Genomic DNA, 19694 nt, shown 5'->3' on the forward strand with positions numbered 1-19694 from the left:
AATGAACTTCAATTTAAATAAGAAATTTCATCACAATTTCTTTTAGATTTTATCAAAATATATGCGGTCCCTTTAAAAGGATTTCCCTACGTGTTTTGCAATCTTTGCACAAGCTGACACGCTTTTCGGCTGTTTTACAATGTAAAAATACATCATTACTATGATGATTCATACGCCAAAAACCCCAAACTAACATTTATAATTTCTCATTTCTTTGGATTTTCTTTATTACCTTGGGCTTGGTTAAATTCTCTTTCCCATCTCCAAAGTTACAGCTTTTTTTTCATTCTATTGTAATTTGACTCAGACTAATGCATAGCGTATACTTCTCAGGGTCACTGTACTGTTATAGGTAGGCACAAAAGTGCATGTGTGTGTGTGTGTATGTACAAACAGCGATGTATAAATGCCATATGCATGCGAAACAAAGTGAGTTGTATCGAATGTGAGGTTATGTTGTAGCGTAGAAATTGCAAGAAAATGCATACGAGAAGAATTGGGTTAAATGTTTCGCCTTAACCTATTTTACAAAAATAGTAGTAGGTGGTGGTTTAGGACAAAGGTTCAACAAACCGAAAGGCTGTGATGTATACTACAAAACAGAGCATCATCTTGCAAGTATTTGGCTGAAGTATAAGGAGATATGGCGGCGGCTATGCGAATGACGATGACGGCAATTATCAATCAACCTACATATGACTCATCAAATAAAAAAGAGAAAAGAAAGTTTTATATTTGAATGATTTTCTTCTTTTATTATAGCAAATGCGATGTTCTTCTTTTCCATATGTTGTTTTTGCATTACAATTAGGCATTTTTGTTTGCTTGGCTTGTCGGTCAAACTCAAATTTACACAAATTAAAAACCAAAAAAATAAAATTCCGTTTCAGTGCTTAAAGCTGCTCTTAGTAGTAGTTTGCCACACATTAACCACTGCTGCAAATGCGCCATTATTTTTTCCACATTAATATATATATATATAAAAGTGTAGTAATTATCTTCCTTTTTTAAATACATAATAATTTTATTATAGTGTTTTAATTTTTTGTTACTTTTTATATTAAATATATATATACTTTTTGTTTTACATGTAAATTGAGTCTTACTGTTCTTCTCTAAACAATCTCGAAAAGAAAATGGATAATGGGAACGTACTTAAATAAAAAATAATGACGCTAGCAAACAAAGAAATGTTGTGTCCACAAAAAAACATGGTCGTCGGGTTGGCGTTCTTAAAAATTAAGTTAAAAAAATTGAAACTATAATTTAGCGACTGTATAAAAAATAAAGAGATGTGATAGGTTGGTGAGGAGGGTGGCGCGGTATACTTTAGCACTTCTCTTCTTCCAAGCCGTGTTTGAAGAACATGAGCACAGGCACGCTTTGTCCATCGATGTCGCGGTATTCACACATGGCCACCATACCTTCACAGTCCATGGATTCACCTGTGAAGAACTGCAAGTCCTTGAAGCGACTCAAAATGTCTTTCATGACTTTGTTCATGTTGGTCTTGAAGACTTCGATTTGGTCGGGGCTGTTCTCCTCCAATTTGGCCAACACCTTCTTCATGTAGTCCTTCAAGTACAAGGTGAAACCTTTTTTGTCTCCAAAGGCAAAGCACTCTTGCAAACGGTGATTTAGGACAACATCGACACCTGTTTCGACGTTGGTGTCGGTACCCTCGTCGGCTTCTTCGGCAGATGGATTGAAGCCTTCAATTTTGATTTCACCCTCGGAACGAGAGACTACTTTACCGTAAACCTCGTATACAACTTCATCCACCAATTTCATTTTGTAGGTATCGGCAAACATTTCATCGCCGGTAATGATATCCTTGTAGATTTTCATGATTGCTGAGGTTTTTCTTTTTTATGGATAATCAAAAGGTGGAAAGAACAGAATTTAATCACTCGTCACACACCGAGGGGGAAACCGACACGTTCAACGTTTGCCACGCGCTCAACAGCGAAAAGAAGGAAAAATGCTATCAATCTGTCACAATATGCTTGAATGACAGCCAAGCTTGTGCCTTTTTAGGTCAGGGTTACCTATGTCAAGCACAAAAAGTAGTAAAACCAAGAAGTAAAAATAGAATAATTGAAAGCATTTTCTTAGTATAAACCTAAAAAGTTAGTGAAAAAAATCTGTGCTGTAATTTTAAATATCTTGAATAATTTGATTTAATTTTTAATAGTAAATTTCTAAAATATTGGTCAAAAAGTCTATACTATTCATAAGCAACTGTGTGGCGTGCCCAAAAGTAAATTTCTCGAAATCTTTACCCAAGCATTTTTGTAATAGATTTGAGCGCATTTTTTGTTCTTAATGGAGACTTTACATGGCACATCATGCGTGGTCATTGTAATACCATTGGTGAAAATAAGGGTGTATGCGTCACATGTACCCATAACCAAAGCTGTCCCGACACGGGATAGCTGTGAGCACCACACAGGCTGAAACATTGGGGTCCGATCCATGTGGTGTTTATTGCTGTCACGAGAAGCTTAGCTTAAAACACGTTCTATTCAAATTAATTTATATAAGGAAAACAATGTGTGGAAAATTAAATAAAATTTAAGAAAAGAAAAAATTGAAGTACCGTTTTGGGCTAAGCTCAAATCAACACGTACACACGATGAGTACGATCATGTAACAATTAAAGGTGGTCTCATTTGCACAACAACCACATATCATATGGTGCAATTCGCCATCTTGTCATCAAGATGGTCGACGTTTTGTCAACACACACAAAGGAGTTTGTATGTATGTATACAAAAATCTGTCATCTTAAAACCGTCTGAGCTTGTCGGCTGTTAACAGCTGTTCGCGTCAGACCACATTTTAAATACATCTTGGATGTGGGGTATAAAAGGCATATAAAAGGGGTTTATATCGCAAAATACAGGTACGAGCCATGGCTGAATTATGTAAGCTGAATTATATGTACAACAACATAAAAACCATATAGTGAAATCGCCATCTTGAGGCTGATTGATGTTTTGCTAAAAAACAAATAAATTTGTGCGCTTATGTGTGCTGAAAGTATGCGTACATGAGCTGAGAATATGCAAGAAAGAAGATAAAACAAAGAAAATGCAAACAAATATCAAAAATCTTAATACCACCATATCTTGCCGATTGTTAACAGCTGTTCGCGTGAGACAACCTTAAATAATTTAGCCATGGGCAATTCCCAGCACGCGAACAGCTGTTAATAGCCGGCCATGTTTGACGGTATAAAGATATCAGTTATTTGCTTGCATTCTCTTTCTTGTCGTCTTCTTTGTCGCATATTCTTCTTCAATTGCTTCGCCATGGGATGTACTCATGGCGAAACAATTAAAGGTGGTCTCCATGGCGACACAATTAAAGGTGGTCTCATTTGTACAACAACCACAAACCATATGGTGCAATCCGCCATCTTGTCATTAATCTGATCGACGTTTTGCCAACGCACGCAAAGAAATATGTGTGCGTGTGTGTATACGTTTGCGTAAATGAGCAGAGAATATGCGAGAAAGAAGATAACAACAAAGAAAATGCAAACAAAAATCTGGCATCTTACTACCGTCAACCTGGCCGGCTGTTAACAGCTGTTCACGTGCAATCCACCATCTTGTCATTGAGCTAATCGACGTTTTGCCAACACCCACAAATAAATTTGTGTGCGTACATGAATAGAGAATATGCCAGGAAGAAGATAACAACAAAGAGAATTCATAGAAAAATCTGACATCTTAATGCCGACAAATCTGGCCGGCTTTTAACAGCTGTTTGCGTGAGACATCCTTTTTAAATTCGCCTTGGAATGCACTAAGGTGCGAACAGCTGAGCACAAATCTTTAATTTTTGTTTTGGCGTTGCAATAACACAGTTGTGATTTTTTAGGTCGATTTTTGTTTGTGCTAATGACGCTACCTCTAAATTGTACCATACTCTTTATTCTACCATGTGTAATTCCCTTTTCGATTGCCTTTCAAACACTTTGCCCGTTGCAGTAAATTAACGGTTCACTCGTATTGCGTTTTGAATAATTCAACTGTTTTTTAAATTGTAATAGATTAAAGGTGTCTATATCTTATTTCTCCTCAACTCTCCAATACCAATCAAAACATAACTTGACACATAGAAAACTAAGAAGAAGCAGAGTTGGTATTTTTTTTGCAAGAGAACAACTTCATTGTGCCCAATAATGTGAGTTTTTTATGTAAGTAAAAAGAAAATAAGCTTAAATTGTTCTCCATCTTTTTCTAGGTATGCTCTTACACGTTCCCTAGTCCGTTCGCCAGCCCTACGTCAGGGTCTACAAATGGCCCAGGCTCAAAATGTCAGAGATGTCACAATGAAGGTTGTGCCTGCTGCCTCCACAATGAAAGACGAAAGTTTCTTCGACAAAAATGGACGTCTTAAGCGTGAGATGTCTCCCCATTTGACCATCTATAAGCCACAGTTGACCTCCTTGTTGTCGGTTACTCACCGTGGCACCGGCATGGTACTCACCGCTGGCGTTTGGGGCTTGGGTTTGGCTGCTCTTACTTCGCCACAAGATATTGCCAACTATGCCTCTGTGATTGAGGGTTTGCACCTCAGCGCTGGCTCCTTGAGTGTCTTGAAGTTCATGCTGGCCTATCCCTTGGCCTATCACACTGCAAACGGTGTGCGCCATTTGTTGTGGGACACTGGCCGCCTCTTGAAGATCAAGGAAGTCTATTCATCAGGTTATGCAATGATTGGTGTTTCCTTTGTGTTGGCCGCTATTTTGGCCATGCTATAAGCTTTTTATTTTGTTTTAGATAAATTATTTAATTTGCCTGGTGGCATCAGAAACGATTCATAATAAATTATAAGCGTAAAGTGTTTTCCAAAATCTACCATGGCTTTTTTGTGTTTAACTATGAGTGATTATGCAATCAGAAATTGTTGTTGCCAAACGACAATGAATGGACTAAATTATATGGCTTTGTTGTTGCTGCTGAGGAATTTTGTTTATATGCAGGTGCACAAAAGTAAATTAGCTGATTAGGAAAAATAACGCATCTAATTTGGGGTGTCCCAGATGACCTTTAGGGGGTAATTATGATTATATTTAAAGATTTCTAAAATTTGCAATTAAAAAGAAATTCTGTACTTGCAGAAAATGTATATAGTTTATTGGTTCATGGGGACAGGATGGGCCAATCCCATTGGAGCCGGTGGAATATTCTTCGCCCCAGTGGAATATTTTCCGTCCAGGAGCAACCGCCTTAATGTTTGTGTTTTTTTCCATCGTGGGAGATGCACATCCCAGAGTGCCTCCTCCGTGCGGGATTTGAAGAGAACCCCGGACATTGGTTCTGTTCGGTTCGCCAGAACCGAATCCATTATCGGTCAATGTCTGTGAGACACAACCGGTGCATATAGTCGGTGCAAATCCGTTTTTGCTCTGGCGTGTCGTCTGTACAGGAGAACAGCCACACAAGCTACATTGCGAGATGCTGTGCAAATGTAATCAGCAGTAGGCCGACTCTAGCGTGGTCGCCTTCGGCTTCTTCGACGTCTGACTATGTAACTCCTACCACCATCCCAAATATTGCCGCGGCAGGACTTGGGGTGTATCTTTCTTGCAATTCAATTGCAATGGTCTCCATGGCAAGATCAAGGACATAGTAGACTTTATGGGTCGGAATAACAATATGGTCGCAGCCATCCAAGAAACAAAGTTGACCAACACCTAAAACTTCAATATGCTACGCTAGGACCACACTCACAGTGTAGGCGGAGGACTGGCTTTCTTGATACACCAATGCCAGGGTACATTGGTGACCACCAAATGGAATGTTTGAAGATAGATAGATAGCCGATGAACAACCATCACAATTTGCCGTGGTCGTTAGAAATGTCATCCCCAGCGCCATGTCGAACAAGGCGCTGGGCCTACACGGAATCTACACTGATGCTGAAGAATCTGGATATACCTGGAGTGGAGTAGCTTACTACTGTCTTCAAACAGTTTTTCAGCAGTCTCATAGTACCCGATGTCTGGAATATGGATAGAATCGCTACTGAAGCCTGGAAAGGACGAGAGCAAGGGGGAGTCGTACAAACCGTTCTCCCTTCTCTCAGCAGAAGCCAAGATGCTTTAGGAACTAAGTCTCCCGAGCCTCGTTAGAGAACAACTGCCACCCATTGCACCTGAAGAAATTGACCTCCCCCGGTAAACCAGAGTAGTTCGGGCTTAATAACGATCCGGCAGATGTAGCCGATGCTCAACTCCTACAGAGCAAGGATCAATGCGGAGCACACGACACACACCACCTGTTCAAATGCCCAGCCAGATCCACTCGACTCAGACCCAGATCCCCCTGGCCACACCCCACCATAGTCGCAGAGTTCCTGGAACTAAGCAGACGAAAGATAGATAGGGTGGAATGGAGGATGGCTAGAGGTTAAACAGTGCCGGAGATTCTTCAACATCAGTGAAGAGATTTCGTCGTGATCCAACGCCTTGGATGATTTGGCGCCATGGATGACATTCGTAACTTCGCCCACGGTAAATTGTGATGGCTGTTCATCGGCTCGGAGACCACGGATACGGCGAATGGGTCTCTCCCTTGCCCTGTCACTCTAGGGATGTACAATAAATTGACGGTTGAACAACCTGGTGCATCTCTTCGGATCAGTCACGGTTACATCGCCAAAGGTGAGTGAGGTCCTGCCATCCCGTCTACCGGGAATCAAGAGTGACTTAACAGTAGACCACAGCTTGCCTAAACAGGTGCCTAAGTTACATTGCTCCAAGTGTTCCAGCCATAAATTCCGCTTATGTTCGTTGACTACCCTGTTTATTTCCAGATTCAGTTCGCTGTGGGGTCCATACAACGAATCCCATCACGCTCGTCTGTGTGTACCACTGCCAGTGGCAAATTGGCCCGCACTTGGGGTATTCGACTGGCTGGTATAAAGCGAGCGGCTGCTGCGTTAATGATGTCTCGGAATTTCCTCTCGGTAACTAGCACATCCGAGGGGGGTATCAGTTCACTGAAGCGGCGATTGGTATACTCTCTGAAGCGAGCCCAATTGGCCTTCTTCTGATTGATAAACGTCCGGTGCTCAAAAGTTATGAAGCCGGGTGGTCGTTCGATGGTGAGAATTATGGGGAAGTGGTTTGCCCCCAAAAAGATGACGGCTTGCCAGGATACGTCACTCAGGAGATTAGGGGATGCAATGGAAATGTCTGGCGAACTGCTCCGTTTCCCTGTAATCCTAGGGGGGGCATTCTCATTCACCGTGCAAAACGTGGAGTTCAATCTGCTCTGCCAAAGCTATTCCACGTTGGTCGTTACCTAGGGGAGAATGCCATGAAGTGTGATGCGCATTAAAGTCCCCTCGAACCAGACGATTATGGCCAGATAGTAACATTAATTGGGACACAGCTACCCCCTGTAGCATGCAACGGTGAACTTGTACCAGAAGTAGTAGGTTTGGTAAACCACTGTGGGTTTTGAGGGTGATCATGGCGGAAGCACTCTTGTTATTCACTTCTTTTCCTTGTTCGTTGGTGGGTTTGTCGTGTACCCAAGGGTCCACGTTGCCGTTGGAGTGAGGAGTCGGACTGGCGGGCGCTGGTCGCTGGCATTCGAGCACCGGCTTTTGGCTCAGTCTTTGGGGCGCGGTTCTTTGCCAATCCAACCCTCTGGCAAGGTGACAAAAAAAACAAAATAAACAACCAGCTGTCGGTGATACGAAACGGACGACAATAGAACATTAACAAAACACCCACTGGAACGAACTGGAGGACATTACGGCTGTGGAATTGCCTGGCGCCTAAAATCCTTCATGGCGCCTCAGGACTTTGCCCACCCCAACCATGGCACCCCTCGTCCTGTAATATTAAGGGTACCCCGTAATCCATCACCTGTCTATCTTTACCGCTGCTCAGTCACTTACCCCATATTCCGATGCTTTAGCCTTCCATCATCCTTTAGAAATCACCAAGGCAAGTGTTTTTGATAATCATTCTTGTACAGATTTCAGTATTTTATTGAGTAAGTAAAAGAATATTCACATGGTAAATAATGTAAAAAAAAAAAAACAAATAATCAAAAAGGCAAAATTCAATTACAAAAAAAAACAAGATTTAGAATATAAAGAATCGTTTTCAAGCAAACATGAAATATATTAGATTTTGAAGGCAAACGTTAACACTGCTTCTACACATTGCCATTCACAAAGACAATATTAACAATCTTGAAATTTTTCTCTATTTTCAGAAGAATGGGTCGGTCGCCTCGTCAGCTCTAGATGGATGACCAAGAATCGCCAAAACGGTACTGCGGCCTTGATGCTGGCCTCTGCGGCCAATAAGGTCTCTTCAAGTTCTCGTCGGTCCGTCCGTCTGGTTTTCGGTGAGTATTGTCAAGTTTTAAGTGTATTTGTCGCAGTCTGTTTTTCTTGTCTAAAAAAGTATTCTATGTTTCTTTTAGGGTCTTTTTTTTTGTTGTGCTACCTTTTTAGCACCGTAGGACCAACATCGGCTGATTGGAGGACGAAAATGTCCTTTAACTGCGTTGCTACCTAACCTAACCATGAGCTCATGTTTGGTTATAGCCTGTAACCCAAACAACGGGTGAGTAAAAAAAAGCACTAATGTTGCCCCTACCTAATCTATTTCGATTGTATACTTTAATACAAAAAAACCCTTTTTTAAACAAAAATAAAGCAGTCCAAGGGTCGAACGTCAGTAAAGCAGTTTGGTTTGCTAGTCTGGAGAAACTAAAAAGAGTACCTTAGGAACGCTGGGGAATGCAACAGCGTCTGGATCCCTCGCTGGTGGATGGTGTGCGTTGCGGATGTGGCGGTGACCAGTGTGGCGGTGACCAGGGTGTCGATAGCCGATGTGGCGGTTGTTGATGCAGCGGTTGGTGATGGAAGCCTTCTTCTTTGTGCGGCAGTGGAGGTGGAGGAGGCGTGGATTTTGATTTTTATGTTTTTGACTTTTAGTTTTGAAATGTCCACTTGTTTATTTTAATTTTAATTTCTATTTCTTTTCAGGTTTTTAATATATTCCTTTTTTCAGGTATTTAACGTTCATTTCATTTCAGATTTTTGACAAAGTTTTTCTTCTCTTTTTTTTACGTTACCATTTCAATTGGCTCTTTATGTATCGTCTCTTCACTTTTCAGGCATTTCAAATTTTCTATTTCTTTTTTTTTTTTTTTTTTTTTTTAAAAAACTGTCCTTTTTATTTTGTTTAAATCCGTTTTTTTCACATTCATATGAATTTAAATAAAACACATTTACCAAATTTATTTCTGGTCTTTTCTTTTACGTATTTTTCTTGTTGATCACTCCACCTCCGTACGCTGCCAAGTCCCAATCGAAAAAGAAAGAAGCTTCCTTGGGTCACCGGCCGGCTTGGCTTGGATTCGCCTCCATCATCAAATTTGACTTCCAGCGGGCACCAACAAAACATATGGTGGTAGCCATAATTGTCAATTGGTGTCAGCTGGCTGTCTCTTTCGTTGACAGAGGCGAATTAAAACCATCAGATGGCGCTGGCGGTCTTCTATCCGCTAACAGATGTCGCTAGGGTCGCACATTAGGCCGCACACTACAAACCAAACCATCCTTTGAACATCACTGTTAAAGGATGGGAGGGAGAAAAATAACAATTTCTCTCAGTGTATTCCATGCCATAAAGTGTATATGCTCCTTACGCCAAACCTATCTCACTGTGTGTAGGTCCCATTAATAATGTGTAAGTCTTCCTCAACTAGTATACCTTGAGTTAACCATTTTTATACCTTACGGATATACCTTCATCAAATTAATTGGAAGCAATTGCAGCAGACGGACGACGCGGGAAATAATTTTCACCAACAAAGCAAAAAAAAAAAAGGTAAGTATTGTAAAAAAAAATGTGTTAAATCAAAAGCTAGTAATAAAAAAAAATGATTGTTCAGTGTCCCGAAGCGCGTGCCCAACATTATAGAAATAAATAACAAGAAAATTGTGACCGGCGGGCCAAAGTGTTTGTGTGTGTGTGCCAATGAACGGCAAAGTAAAAAAAACAAAAACTACGCCTTTTACAACGTACTGGCCCACAAAATAAATAAAATGAAAAGAAATCATCAATGCCACATGCCCCTTGTCGCCAGTGGTAGTGAAAATATAAAAAAAAACAATGCAAAAATAATTAAATGTGCTCTGAGCCCTGTGTGTGTGATTGAAAGAAACAAACCGGCAAACACAATCACCGGCGTCGGCGTATATCTGATTTCATGAATGAAATGGTGAAAAAACAATATTCCAAATGAAACGCCTTGCAAATCGGAAAAAAAAATTTAAAAAAAGGTAAAGTGAAAATAATTGCGGTTCGAATGGTGAAATAAAAAAGAATCCTAACCACAATTTAAAAAAACTCCAACCAACGTGGTAAAAGAAACGGTTCATTATGTGACAGTGTGCGTGATTCCATGAATATGAGTGCGTGTGTTATAATGAAATCACATGATCGTACGGTACCCCTGCCATTGTGTGTAAGCCACTCAATTCATGAATGGTGGTGGGGGTACTAAGAAGTGACTCAATGACTTTCAAACCAAATGTCCTCAAAAATTTTCGGTGGCCATAACGAAAAAGGTGAAGTGACGCTATTGTGATTGAATTTAAAGTGTCATGGTTCTACACAAAAGAAAATGGTCTTGATATAAAAACTCAAAAGTGAACTTAGTTCGGCAAAGTTACCAAAAGAAAATTAATAAGAAGGGAAATTATGGAAAATAACTCAATGAGGAAAATTACAAAAATGCACGAAAAATGTGAAAAAACCAAATTCTGCCAAGAAAATGAAAAAAACAAAAAAAAATTAAGAATTTGGTGTGAAAATTTGAAAAAAAAAAAAAGAAAAGAAATAATAATAAAAATAAGGAAAACGGAACAAAGAAAAATAAATTTCTCTTAAAACGGAGCGATATTAATATAGCCGAAAACAAAATTTTAAATAGAAATGCAGAACAAAAAAGTTTTTGTCTTTTCCTTAAGCTGGCAAAAAAAAACAAGCAAAAAACTTATGAAAAACTAAAATAAAATTGCGTGTTCTATTCGAAAAACAAAAAAATCAGGGCCAATAGGAGGGAATTTTAAAATATCAGAAAATCTTAAAAAACACTAAAGTGAAAAAGAAATTTATCCAAAAAAAATCCTTCAAACAAAACAAACCACTTTCATAACTAATTTGATCTTTTCTTCTTGTCTATCTTTCCAGGAAACCCACGTCATGGACCTGCGAACTCGCAACGGCTGCCTCGCTTGAGAGCATGAGCCATGCCATTTGTGGTCTAACGCTGTGATGTGCCCAAGATAAACGAACTGGTAAGTATCAAATAGATGGTGCACCTTGGTGTATCCTCTATGACTTCTCCTAGCCGCCTCTCATCACTCACCACGGCATCCCTCGCCCCATGTCCAAGATGCCATAGCGATAGAAAGACGGGTCGACCCGACATACACCGAGGTCGTCAAGAGGCTCTACCGTGGTTGAGTGATCTCCTGGGGCCGGCATCGAGAGATGACAATCTCTCGTCCGGACAAAACGCCTTCCGCCGCAACTCGCGTTCCATGTCCAAGATGCCATAGTGATAGAAAGACGGGTCACCCATTGCGAGGTTGACAGCGAGCTCTCCGGCGGTCGAGGCACCCCAGAGGTTGGCAGAGAGAAGTAGCACGAATCAGCGCGTAATCCTGCGCACATCACACCACGGGACCCCTCTTGGCGGTTCAGCACTCGCGAGAGCGTAAGACCACGAGTCCACTCCAACAACCTCACCTGGACCATACGGGTAAGTCCATGGTAAGTATTAACACCCTTTTACAGCGCCACCCTAAATCAAAAATTGCAAATATACACCCCATTGCACAATTTGTGCACTCGCCCAAGGATGTAAGCCCATGGCTTGGAAATATACGCACACTTGTATATTTGCCCACTACTGCCTTGAACACACACACACACCCACCATTCGAGATGAACCTGAGGTATAATATGGGCACGAGGCAAAAATCATTCGGACCTCTGCAACGATCACCACTTAAGTTAAGTATAAATCATAAAATACAATTCAAATCTAAATTCTCTTCTAATTCATTTAGGTCATCTTATGCTACAGTTTACCACAAGACGACGGCTGTTCTACAGCTTGTTCCTTACTGCTGTAGAGATCCCTGGGACTTAATTCCTCTGCTATCTATCACAGGTGAGTATGTAATTCAATTCATATCTATCATATCTTAACCTATTTCCCCATAGGGTACAACTAAAACTAACTAAACCTACATTAGACCATGGCTTAATATTGGAAACTCCCAGCTACGGAAATGGAATTTCAGGTGAGTGATTTAATGCTTGTGTGAGCTGTCAACCGAAAATTTGCCTCTATTGGCCAAAGAATTTCACTCTTTTTTACATGTGGCTCAGAAGGAACCCCTTGACCATTTGTGAGTGTTAGAGTGTGAAAATGTGTCGTTGCCATTATTGTTTCAAGTCTCTTGCGTGATAGACCCCTATCGGTTTGCCGTTTAGGTTTTCGATTTCGTATAGACTACGGCCTATTGCCCGCACAATCCTGCACTTCAAATACTTCTGGCAAAGCTTGGCATTTATGTTTTTCCCAAAATCGCTAAGTTGATGGTTGCGATGAAATACTTCCTGGCCTGGATAAAATTTTACCTCTCGCGCGCGGGTATTGTATTTTGTAGACCGCTCTTTGTAACTTTTTTCGAGATTCTTTCGAATTTCTTCTCTGACTAACTCCAAATGAGTAGCTTTGGGCAAAGCGTTAAATTCTGGGTCCCTCATTGAAGACAATTGCTTAGCCAAGCGATAGACACTTCCATGTGTCACCATATTCGTGCCAAAAAGCGCGAAATAAGGCGTCATTCCAATTGACGAGTGCACAGATGAACGCAAAGCACACTCTATAGCTGATAGGTTTTGGTCCCATTCCCTCTGGTCGCCATCCAAATAAGACCTAATAGCCGCCAAAATCGACTGGTTTACCCTTTCGGATGCGTTCGCCTGCGGCGAGTACAGTCCAGTCTTATAATGAATTACTCCCTGCACGTCTAAGAAGTTGGAAAAATCTTTCCCCACGAACTGTTTTCCATTGTCCGACATGACAATTTCTGGAACTCCAAATTTGTGAAACACCTCACCGGTCAAAAACTTAATTACGTTTCTCGAGGTGGCCTTGGACATGGGCTTCAACAGCACGAATTTAGTGACGTGATCAAGGACTATAAAAATGTATGAATTACCGGCCTTCGACCGGACGTACGGCCCTAGGAAGTCTACATAAATCTTCTGAAAAGGTTTGTCTATTTTGTACTCTGGTCCCATAGGCTGTTGCATATTTTGATAATTGGGCTTAGCCCCTTTACAGATCTCACACCTCTTTATGAAATCACGGACCTGTGCACTCATGTTTGGCCAGTAGTACAGCTCTCGTAACCTTTTCAGAGTTCTATGGAAACCTCCATGTGCCGCCGTAGTCGGTTCATGTGCCTTTGCTATGGTGTTTGTCGTCAACCGTGATGGAACCCATAGCTTCCAAACATAATCCTCGCATGGCCTGTCCACAGTCACAGGGATTGTCCTTTTGTAGATGAGGCCGTCCTTAACCATCAGGTCTGGCAATGATTCTCCGTTGTCGGAGATAGTTTTTATTTTGTCCAAATACTCGTCATCTTTGAACTCGTCTGCGTCGAGATCCACAAGGCTGGCAAATTCTTCGCATAGCTCCTCCAAATCCAATCGCGATAGAGTGTCTGGCACCACGTTCTGGCTTCCTTTGCGGTGTTCTATGCCGAAGTTGTGACCCTGGAGCAACAAGCTCCATCTAGCCAATCTCCCACCGAGCTCTCTGTTGGACATTAGCCACTTCAACGAAGAGTGGTCCGTAATCACAGTAAATGGCATTAGCTCAATGTAGGGTCGGAACTTCTTTATGGCCATCACCACAGCCAGACACTCACGCTCGGTCACAGAGTAATTCTTTTGCGCCGGTGTTAATTTCTGGGACATGAAGGCAATCGGGTGCTCGCCTCCATCTTCGTCCTTCTGAAAGAGAACTCCCCCAATTCCCACATCCGATGCGTCACACTGGACGAAAAACGGCTTGGCAAAATCAGGATGTCGTAAAACGGGACTTTGGGTGAGTGCGTCCTTCAATTTCCGGAAGGCCACCCTGGCTTCCTCACCGAACGCAAAAGTCTTACTCTTTTTGAGCGTTTGGAATATCGGTGCTGCTATTGTCGCATAGTCCGGGATGAATCGGCGATACCATCCGGTCATGCCAGTGAATCTCCTGACCTGCCTCACAGTTTTGGGGTAGTCACACTCCAGTATGGCGGACACTTTCTCGGGGTCTGGCTTCAATTTTCCTTCCCCGACAATGTAGCCCAAATATCTGAGCTCCCGAAAGCAAAATTTCGATTTGGCAACGTTGATTGTAAGTCCGGCATTCGTCAAGGCTTTCGCCACTTGCGCCAACAGCTCCAAATGGGTCCTGAAATCGGGTGACACTATGAGTAAGTCGTCCAAGTAGACGAACACTCGCTCCCGCAGATGCCCTGGGATGACCTTGTCCATTAATCGACATAACCTTTGGGCCGCATTACACAGCCCAAAAGGCATGACTGTGAAATGGTACAAGGGTCTTCCCGGCACGGTGAACGCCGTCTTCTCCCGGCTTTTTATCTCGAGAGGGATCTGCCAGAACGCATCTTTCAGATCCACACTCGAGATAAAATGCGTGTCTCCCAGCCTACTCAGCAGGCCTTCAATATTCGGAAGTGGGTAGGCATCTTTTACCGTGAGGGCATTGAGCTTCCTCGCATCGAGGCACAATCGGTTTTTAGCGCCCTTGCGCACCAAGGTAACCGGGTTGTTCCACGGGCTTTGACTCTGCTCAATGACTCCCATGGCAATCATCCTATCCAGCTCCGAATACATCAGTTGCTGAACGGCAGGAGATACGGGATAATGCCTCTGTTTGACGGGTTCAGCCTCTGCGGTATCGATACTGTGTTCCTCCAATAGTGTCTTCCCCAGGCCCCTCACCTCAAATGACGGAAACATAGAGATGACCTCGTCTAGGCGTAGCTTCTCTTCACTCCTCAAGCAGTGTTGCGATGGGTCTTTCGGCTTGTCTTCTTCTTCCTCCAAGCTTAAGCTCTCAATGGTGGCTACTAGTTTAAACTTCTTCATGAAGTCAACACCAAGGTATAACGCTTTACCCAAAGTTGGTATTAAAAAGAATGTAACTTCCTCTTCAGACTTTTTCACTTTTAACTTTGCCCTTATGCGCCCCACAATCGCGTGCGGAGTCTCATCGGCGGTCATAATGACAGATCTATATGGAAATATGGGCAGCCCTATTTTCTCCACCAACTCCAAGCACCCTTTCCCTAGACATGTAACGGTGGCACCGCTGTCCAATAAACCTTCTACTTCCTCTCCTGCAATCTTTACGCGCATATAGAGCCTTGTATCTTCGCCCTCGTACAAAGTGGCTGAAGCAATTTCTTGCCTGAGAGCTTTCCTTCGCCTATAACGTTCTCTAGCTTTATCTATACGTGTCACCTTTTCTACAATCTTTTTCCTTTCAAGCTGAACTTCTTCAGCAAATATCCTCTGTCGAGCTTCGTTATATTCCTGCATTCTGATATGCCATGGCCTAATTTCCTTAAGTCTAATATTCAATTCAATATTCTCACCACCACCCTTAATGCTATTATTACTTAAAATAGTTATTTTGGTAGAACCTGTCTGTTCCTCGCCTAGTTTTTGGGTTCCTTTTGGGGGTTCATGTTGTTCGGGCGCGTCTCCCCCTTCATCGTGCCCGCATATCGGTTTCCCCTACATCTGGTACAATTCGGCTTGACTACGTTCTCCATGCCACACCCATAGCAGAACAGATTTCGGGTCGTGGAGGGGCAGTCCATAAAGCTATGCCCTTTTTGCTTACAGTTCCAGCACACGTAGTTTGCTTGTCGACTGATGGCTTCAACTTCCAGCTCTTCGGGTGGTTCCTCAAATTCCAGCTCGTTTACCCGCGGTGCGAATTGTTGCCTGTGCGCTTGTGCCGCTTGCCTTTGGTTACTTAGCAGCAACTCTGCTTTCCTGCATTCCTCGCGGAAATGTTGCAGGCCATACATACGTATGGGGAACACTAAGGCGGCCATAGGTGGCTTTAGATTGCTTTTCATCATCTCCACCGTTACTTGCTCATCCATGGGCTTTCTCTGCTGGTGGCGCAAGCGCAGCATGGCGTTGCAGAACTCTTCGAAAGACTCATGGGCACCCTGTCGACGGTCCATCATTTTACGCTGGATATCGAAATCGCTCTCAAATTTTCTGAATTGGGCTAAGAAAGCTTCTTTGAGTTCTGGGAAGCTTCGAATGTGGTCTAGTCTGCGCTGCATCCAGTACCAGTCCTCTGCTGGCCCCTCTAGGAACTGGGGAAACTTCACCAGAATCTCTTCCCAATCGCATTGGTAATCGGCCCTTAACTGCTCCAGTCTGAACATGAAATCTTCAGCCCCAATCGTCTTCGAAGTGCCATCAAATTTTAGCCTCCATTTCTCGACATCGAACTTTCTCGCTGCACTCCGGTATGTAGCTGCAGGTGACTGTGCTGCCTGCGCCTGGTACCCATATGCCGGCTGCGACGGAGGTAATCCTACCCCCATCGTTTGCGTTAGTGGCCTCGATCGGTCGAGCGGTTGCTCATGCGGCAAGTAAGCATTACTTGATGCCATTTGATATTGGGGTTGCGACCATCCTTGGGACGGAGGTGCATAAGCATGTGGCGCTGGCTGTTGCTGATTCGAACCCATGTAGTTAAGCGGTTGCTGGTGGTCACTAGCTCCGGGCTGGGCTCTAGGCAAATCCTGGGCTTGCTGGATAACCTGCGCTTCTGCACGTGCTTGAACTGGGCTTGGCAACGTATTCCGATTAGCTGCACTGTTTAAGTTGGCCATGCTCTGCTGTACCAGTTGTGGCACCAATAATCTTAATTTCTCGTCGAGCAGACGAATCATCTCCATTTGGCCTACACCAATCGCGGAATCAATAACGTGCTGCAAATGCTCGTCTGCATGCGTCTCACGCCTGGCCTCTTGGTTTTGCCTTACCGCCTCTTGCCTCTCCAGGTTTATATTTCGGGCTGTCAGGCTGCTGAACTCTGGCGTAGTTGGCGTCGAATTCAATGTGTCTGACACCTGTGTTACTGACACAGCTGGGCTTGAAACGGCTGAAGTGACCATCATTGCGTTGGCTACGCTTGTTGTTGTTGTGCTGGCTGTAGCCTGTGTAGTTGTAGTTGTTGACGTAGTTGTCGTTTCCATTTGAAGGCTGTTCGGAACAGAAGGTTCAATGGAATAACTATTCGCTCTAGTGACTACCATTTAAAAACTAAAAATCCAATGATGCAAATTCAAAATATAATACCCCAAAAACTCAAAAAATAAAGAACTAACTTCTATTATATCCTTCTAGGTTCGTATCCAAAATATGTTATCACGGATGGGGTTAGTGACTTACAGCTGCGGCTTCATAAACAGTTGATAAAAATTGGCAATTCCACACATGACAGGTAATGGCTATACACTCAAAACAATCAATTTCTCCAAAAATTAATCATTCTTGAAATTTTCAGGTGTCTACATTGTCCATTGCTGTTGATTGGTAATTGGGATCGTGACTGCTGCCTTCGGACTGTGCTCCATGGCGACTACATAAAGCTTTGCAAGTCTTTACCATGTAGGACTCACAGGAGCTAGGATTTAAATTTATTCGGAATCGGACGGACAGGCAGAAAGTCATAATTTGGGCTATTGGCTTTAAAACTATTGTGGAAGAAGGTGGAAAGTGTCTACCATTGTCTCCCGAGGAAGTCGCATGGCTCATCTGGACTCACAGCCACTTCGACACCAGACTTACTTCCCATGGAGGCTTTGGACGACACTCTGTTAATACAAAGTATCAGTGCCTCTTCAAGCTTAGACGTCGCACTCGACTAGCTTGTCTTATAATCAAACTGCTGTCGGGACTTACGCAAAACATAGAAGAAAACCACAAACACAAATATTAACAGCCACACAATTGAAACGGTCAACCCGATTGCTCGGGCCCCATGTTGCGGGCGCCATTTTTTTCGTGGACCCCGGAGGGTCCGAACTATCTCAGCGGAGAAAGGGGACATAGTGTGCTGGCGAGCGCTGGCTGTTGGCGTTAGAGCTCCGGCTGTGGCTCAGTCTGGGGCGCGGTTCTTGCCAACACACCATGTCCAGAGACAGGTGACCAAAAATTCAAATTTCAAACCAGCTCTGGATGGAAATGAAAAACACAGGGTCCCACTTATGTTAAGGCAGGCATGTCTTTCGCCTTCTTACTCGCACCTTCCGCTATGGATTCGCTCTTCAGGGGGCACTGAGACATCCTACAGTGCCCTGGACGGCCCACCCCAACCATGGCACCCCTCGTCCTGTAATATTAAGGGTACCCCGTAATCCATCACCTGTCTATCTTTACCGCTGCTCAGTCACTTACCCCATATTCCGATGCTTTAGCCTTCCATCATCCTTTAGAAATCACCAAGGCAAGTGTTTTTGATAATCATTCTTGTACAGATTTCAGTATTTTATTGAGTAAGTAAAAGAATATTCACATGGTAAATAATGTAAAAAAAAAAAAACAAATAATCAAAAAGGCAAAATTCAATTACAAAAAAAAACAAGATTTAGAATATAAAGAATCGTTTTCAAGCAAACATGAAATATATTAGATTTTGAAGGCAAACGTTAACACTGCTTCTACACATTGCCATTCACAAAGACAATATTAACAATCTTGAAATTTTTCTCTATTTTCAGAAGAATGGGTCGGTCGCCTCGTCAGCTCTAGATGGATGACCAAGAATCGCCAAAACGGTACTGCGGCCTTGATGCTGGCCTCTGCGGCCAATAAGGTCTCTTCAAGTTCTCGTCGGTCCGTCCGTCTGGTTTTCGGTGAGTATTGTCAAGTTTTAAGTGTATTTGTCGCAGTCTGTTTTTCTTGTCTAAAAAAGTATTCTATGTTTCTTTTAGGGTCTTTTTTTTTGTTGTGCTACCTTTTTAGCACCGTAGGACCAACATCGGCTGATTGGAGGACGAAAATGTCCTTTAACTGCGTTGCTACCTAACCTAACCATGAGCTCATGTTTGGTTATAGCCTGTAACCCAAACAACGGGTGAGTAAAAAAAAGCACTAATGTTGCCCCTACCTAATCTATTTCGATTGTATACTTTAATACAAAAAAACCCTTTTTTAAACAAAAATAAAGCAGTCCAAGGGTCGAACGTCAGTAAAGCAGTTTGGTTTGCTAGTCTGGAGAAACTAAAAAGAGTACCTTAGGAACGCTGGGGAATGCAACAGCGTCTGGATCCCTCGCTGGTGGATGGTGTGCGTTGCGGATGTGGCGGTGACCAGTGTGGCGGTGACCAGGGTGTCGATAGCCGATGTGGCGGTTGTTGATGCAGCGGTTGGTGATGGAAGCCTTCTTCTTTGTGCGGCAGTGGAGGTGGAGGAGGCGTGGATTTTGATTTTTATGTTTTTGACTTTTAGTTTTGAAATGTCCACTTGTTTATTTTAATTTTAATTTCTATTTCTTTTCAGG

At 42.8% G+C, this 19694-nt stretch overlaps 2 protein-coding genes and 2 long non-coding RNA genes across 5 annotated transcripts; 3 read left to right on the plus strand and 1 right to left on the minus strand.

The window, feature by feature from the left end:
- Positions 1-727: 727 nt before the first annotated feature.
- LOC106088255 (translationally-controlled tumor protein homolog) lies at positions 728-1992 on the minus strand. The gene has a single exon (XM_013253677.2). The coding sequence runs from the start codon at positions 1846-1848 to the stop codon at positions 1330-1332; it is 519 nt and encodes a 172-aa protein (XP_013109131.1). The 5' UTR covers positions 1849-1992; the 3' UTR covers positions 728-1329.
- Positions 1993-4087: 2095 nt separating this feature from the next.
- Positions 4088-4871, plus strand: LOC106088262 (succinate dehydrogenase cytochrome b560 subunit, mitochondrial). The gene is made up of 2 exons (XM_013253685.2): positions 4088-4194; positions 4255-4871. Coding segments are annotated over exons 1-2 (522 nt in total). The 5' UTR covers positions 4088-4192; the 3' UTR covers positions 4775-4871.
- Positions 4872-8066: 3195 nt separating this feature from the next.
- LOC131994983 (uncharacterized) lies at positions 8067-8736 on the plus strand. The gene is made up of 3 exons (XR_009397023.1): positions 8067-8384; positions 8463-8605; positions 8699-8736. It is a non-coding gene; the product is annotated as an uncharacterized LOC131994983 (long non-coding RNA).
- A 9933-nt stretch (positions 8737-18669) lies between these two features.
- Positions 18670-19399, plus strand: LOC131994984 (uncharacterized). Of its 2 annotated transcripts, XR_009397025.1 has the most exons (4): positions 18670-18687; positions 18913-19047; positions 19126-19268; positions 19362-19399. It is a non-coding gene; the product is annotated as an uncharacterized LOC131994984 (long non-coding RNA). The 2 variants fall into 2 exon arrangements; XR_009397024.1 differs by lacking the exon at positions 18670-18687 and having other exon boundaries at positions 18741-19047.
- Positions 19400-19694: the final 295 nt, after the last annotated feature.

The sequence above is a fragment of the Stomoxys calcitrans genome, chromosome 2, assembly GCF_963082655.1.
Source record: "Stomoxys calcitrans chromosome 2, idStoCalc2.1, whole genome shotgun sequence".
Classification (NCBI taxonomy): Eukaryota; Metazoa; Arthropoda; class Insecta; order Diptera; family Muscidae; genus Stomoxys; species Stomoxys calcitrans.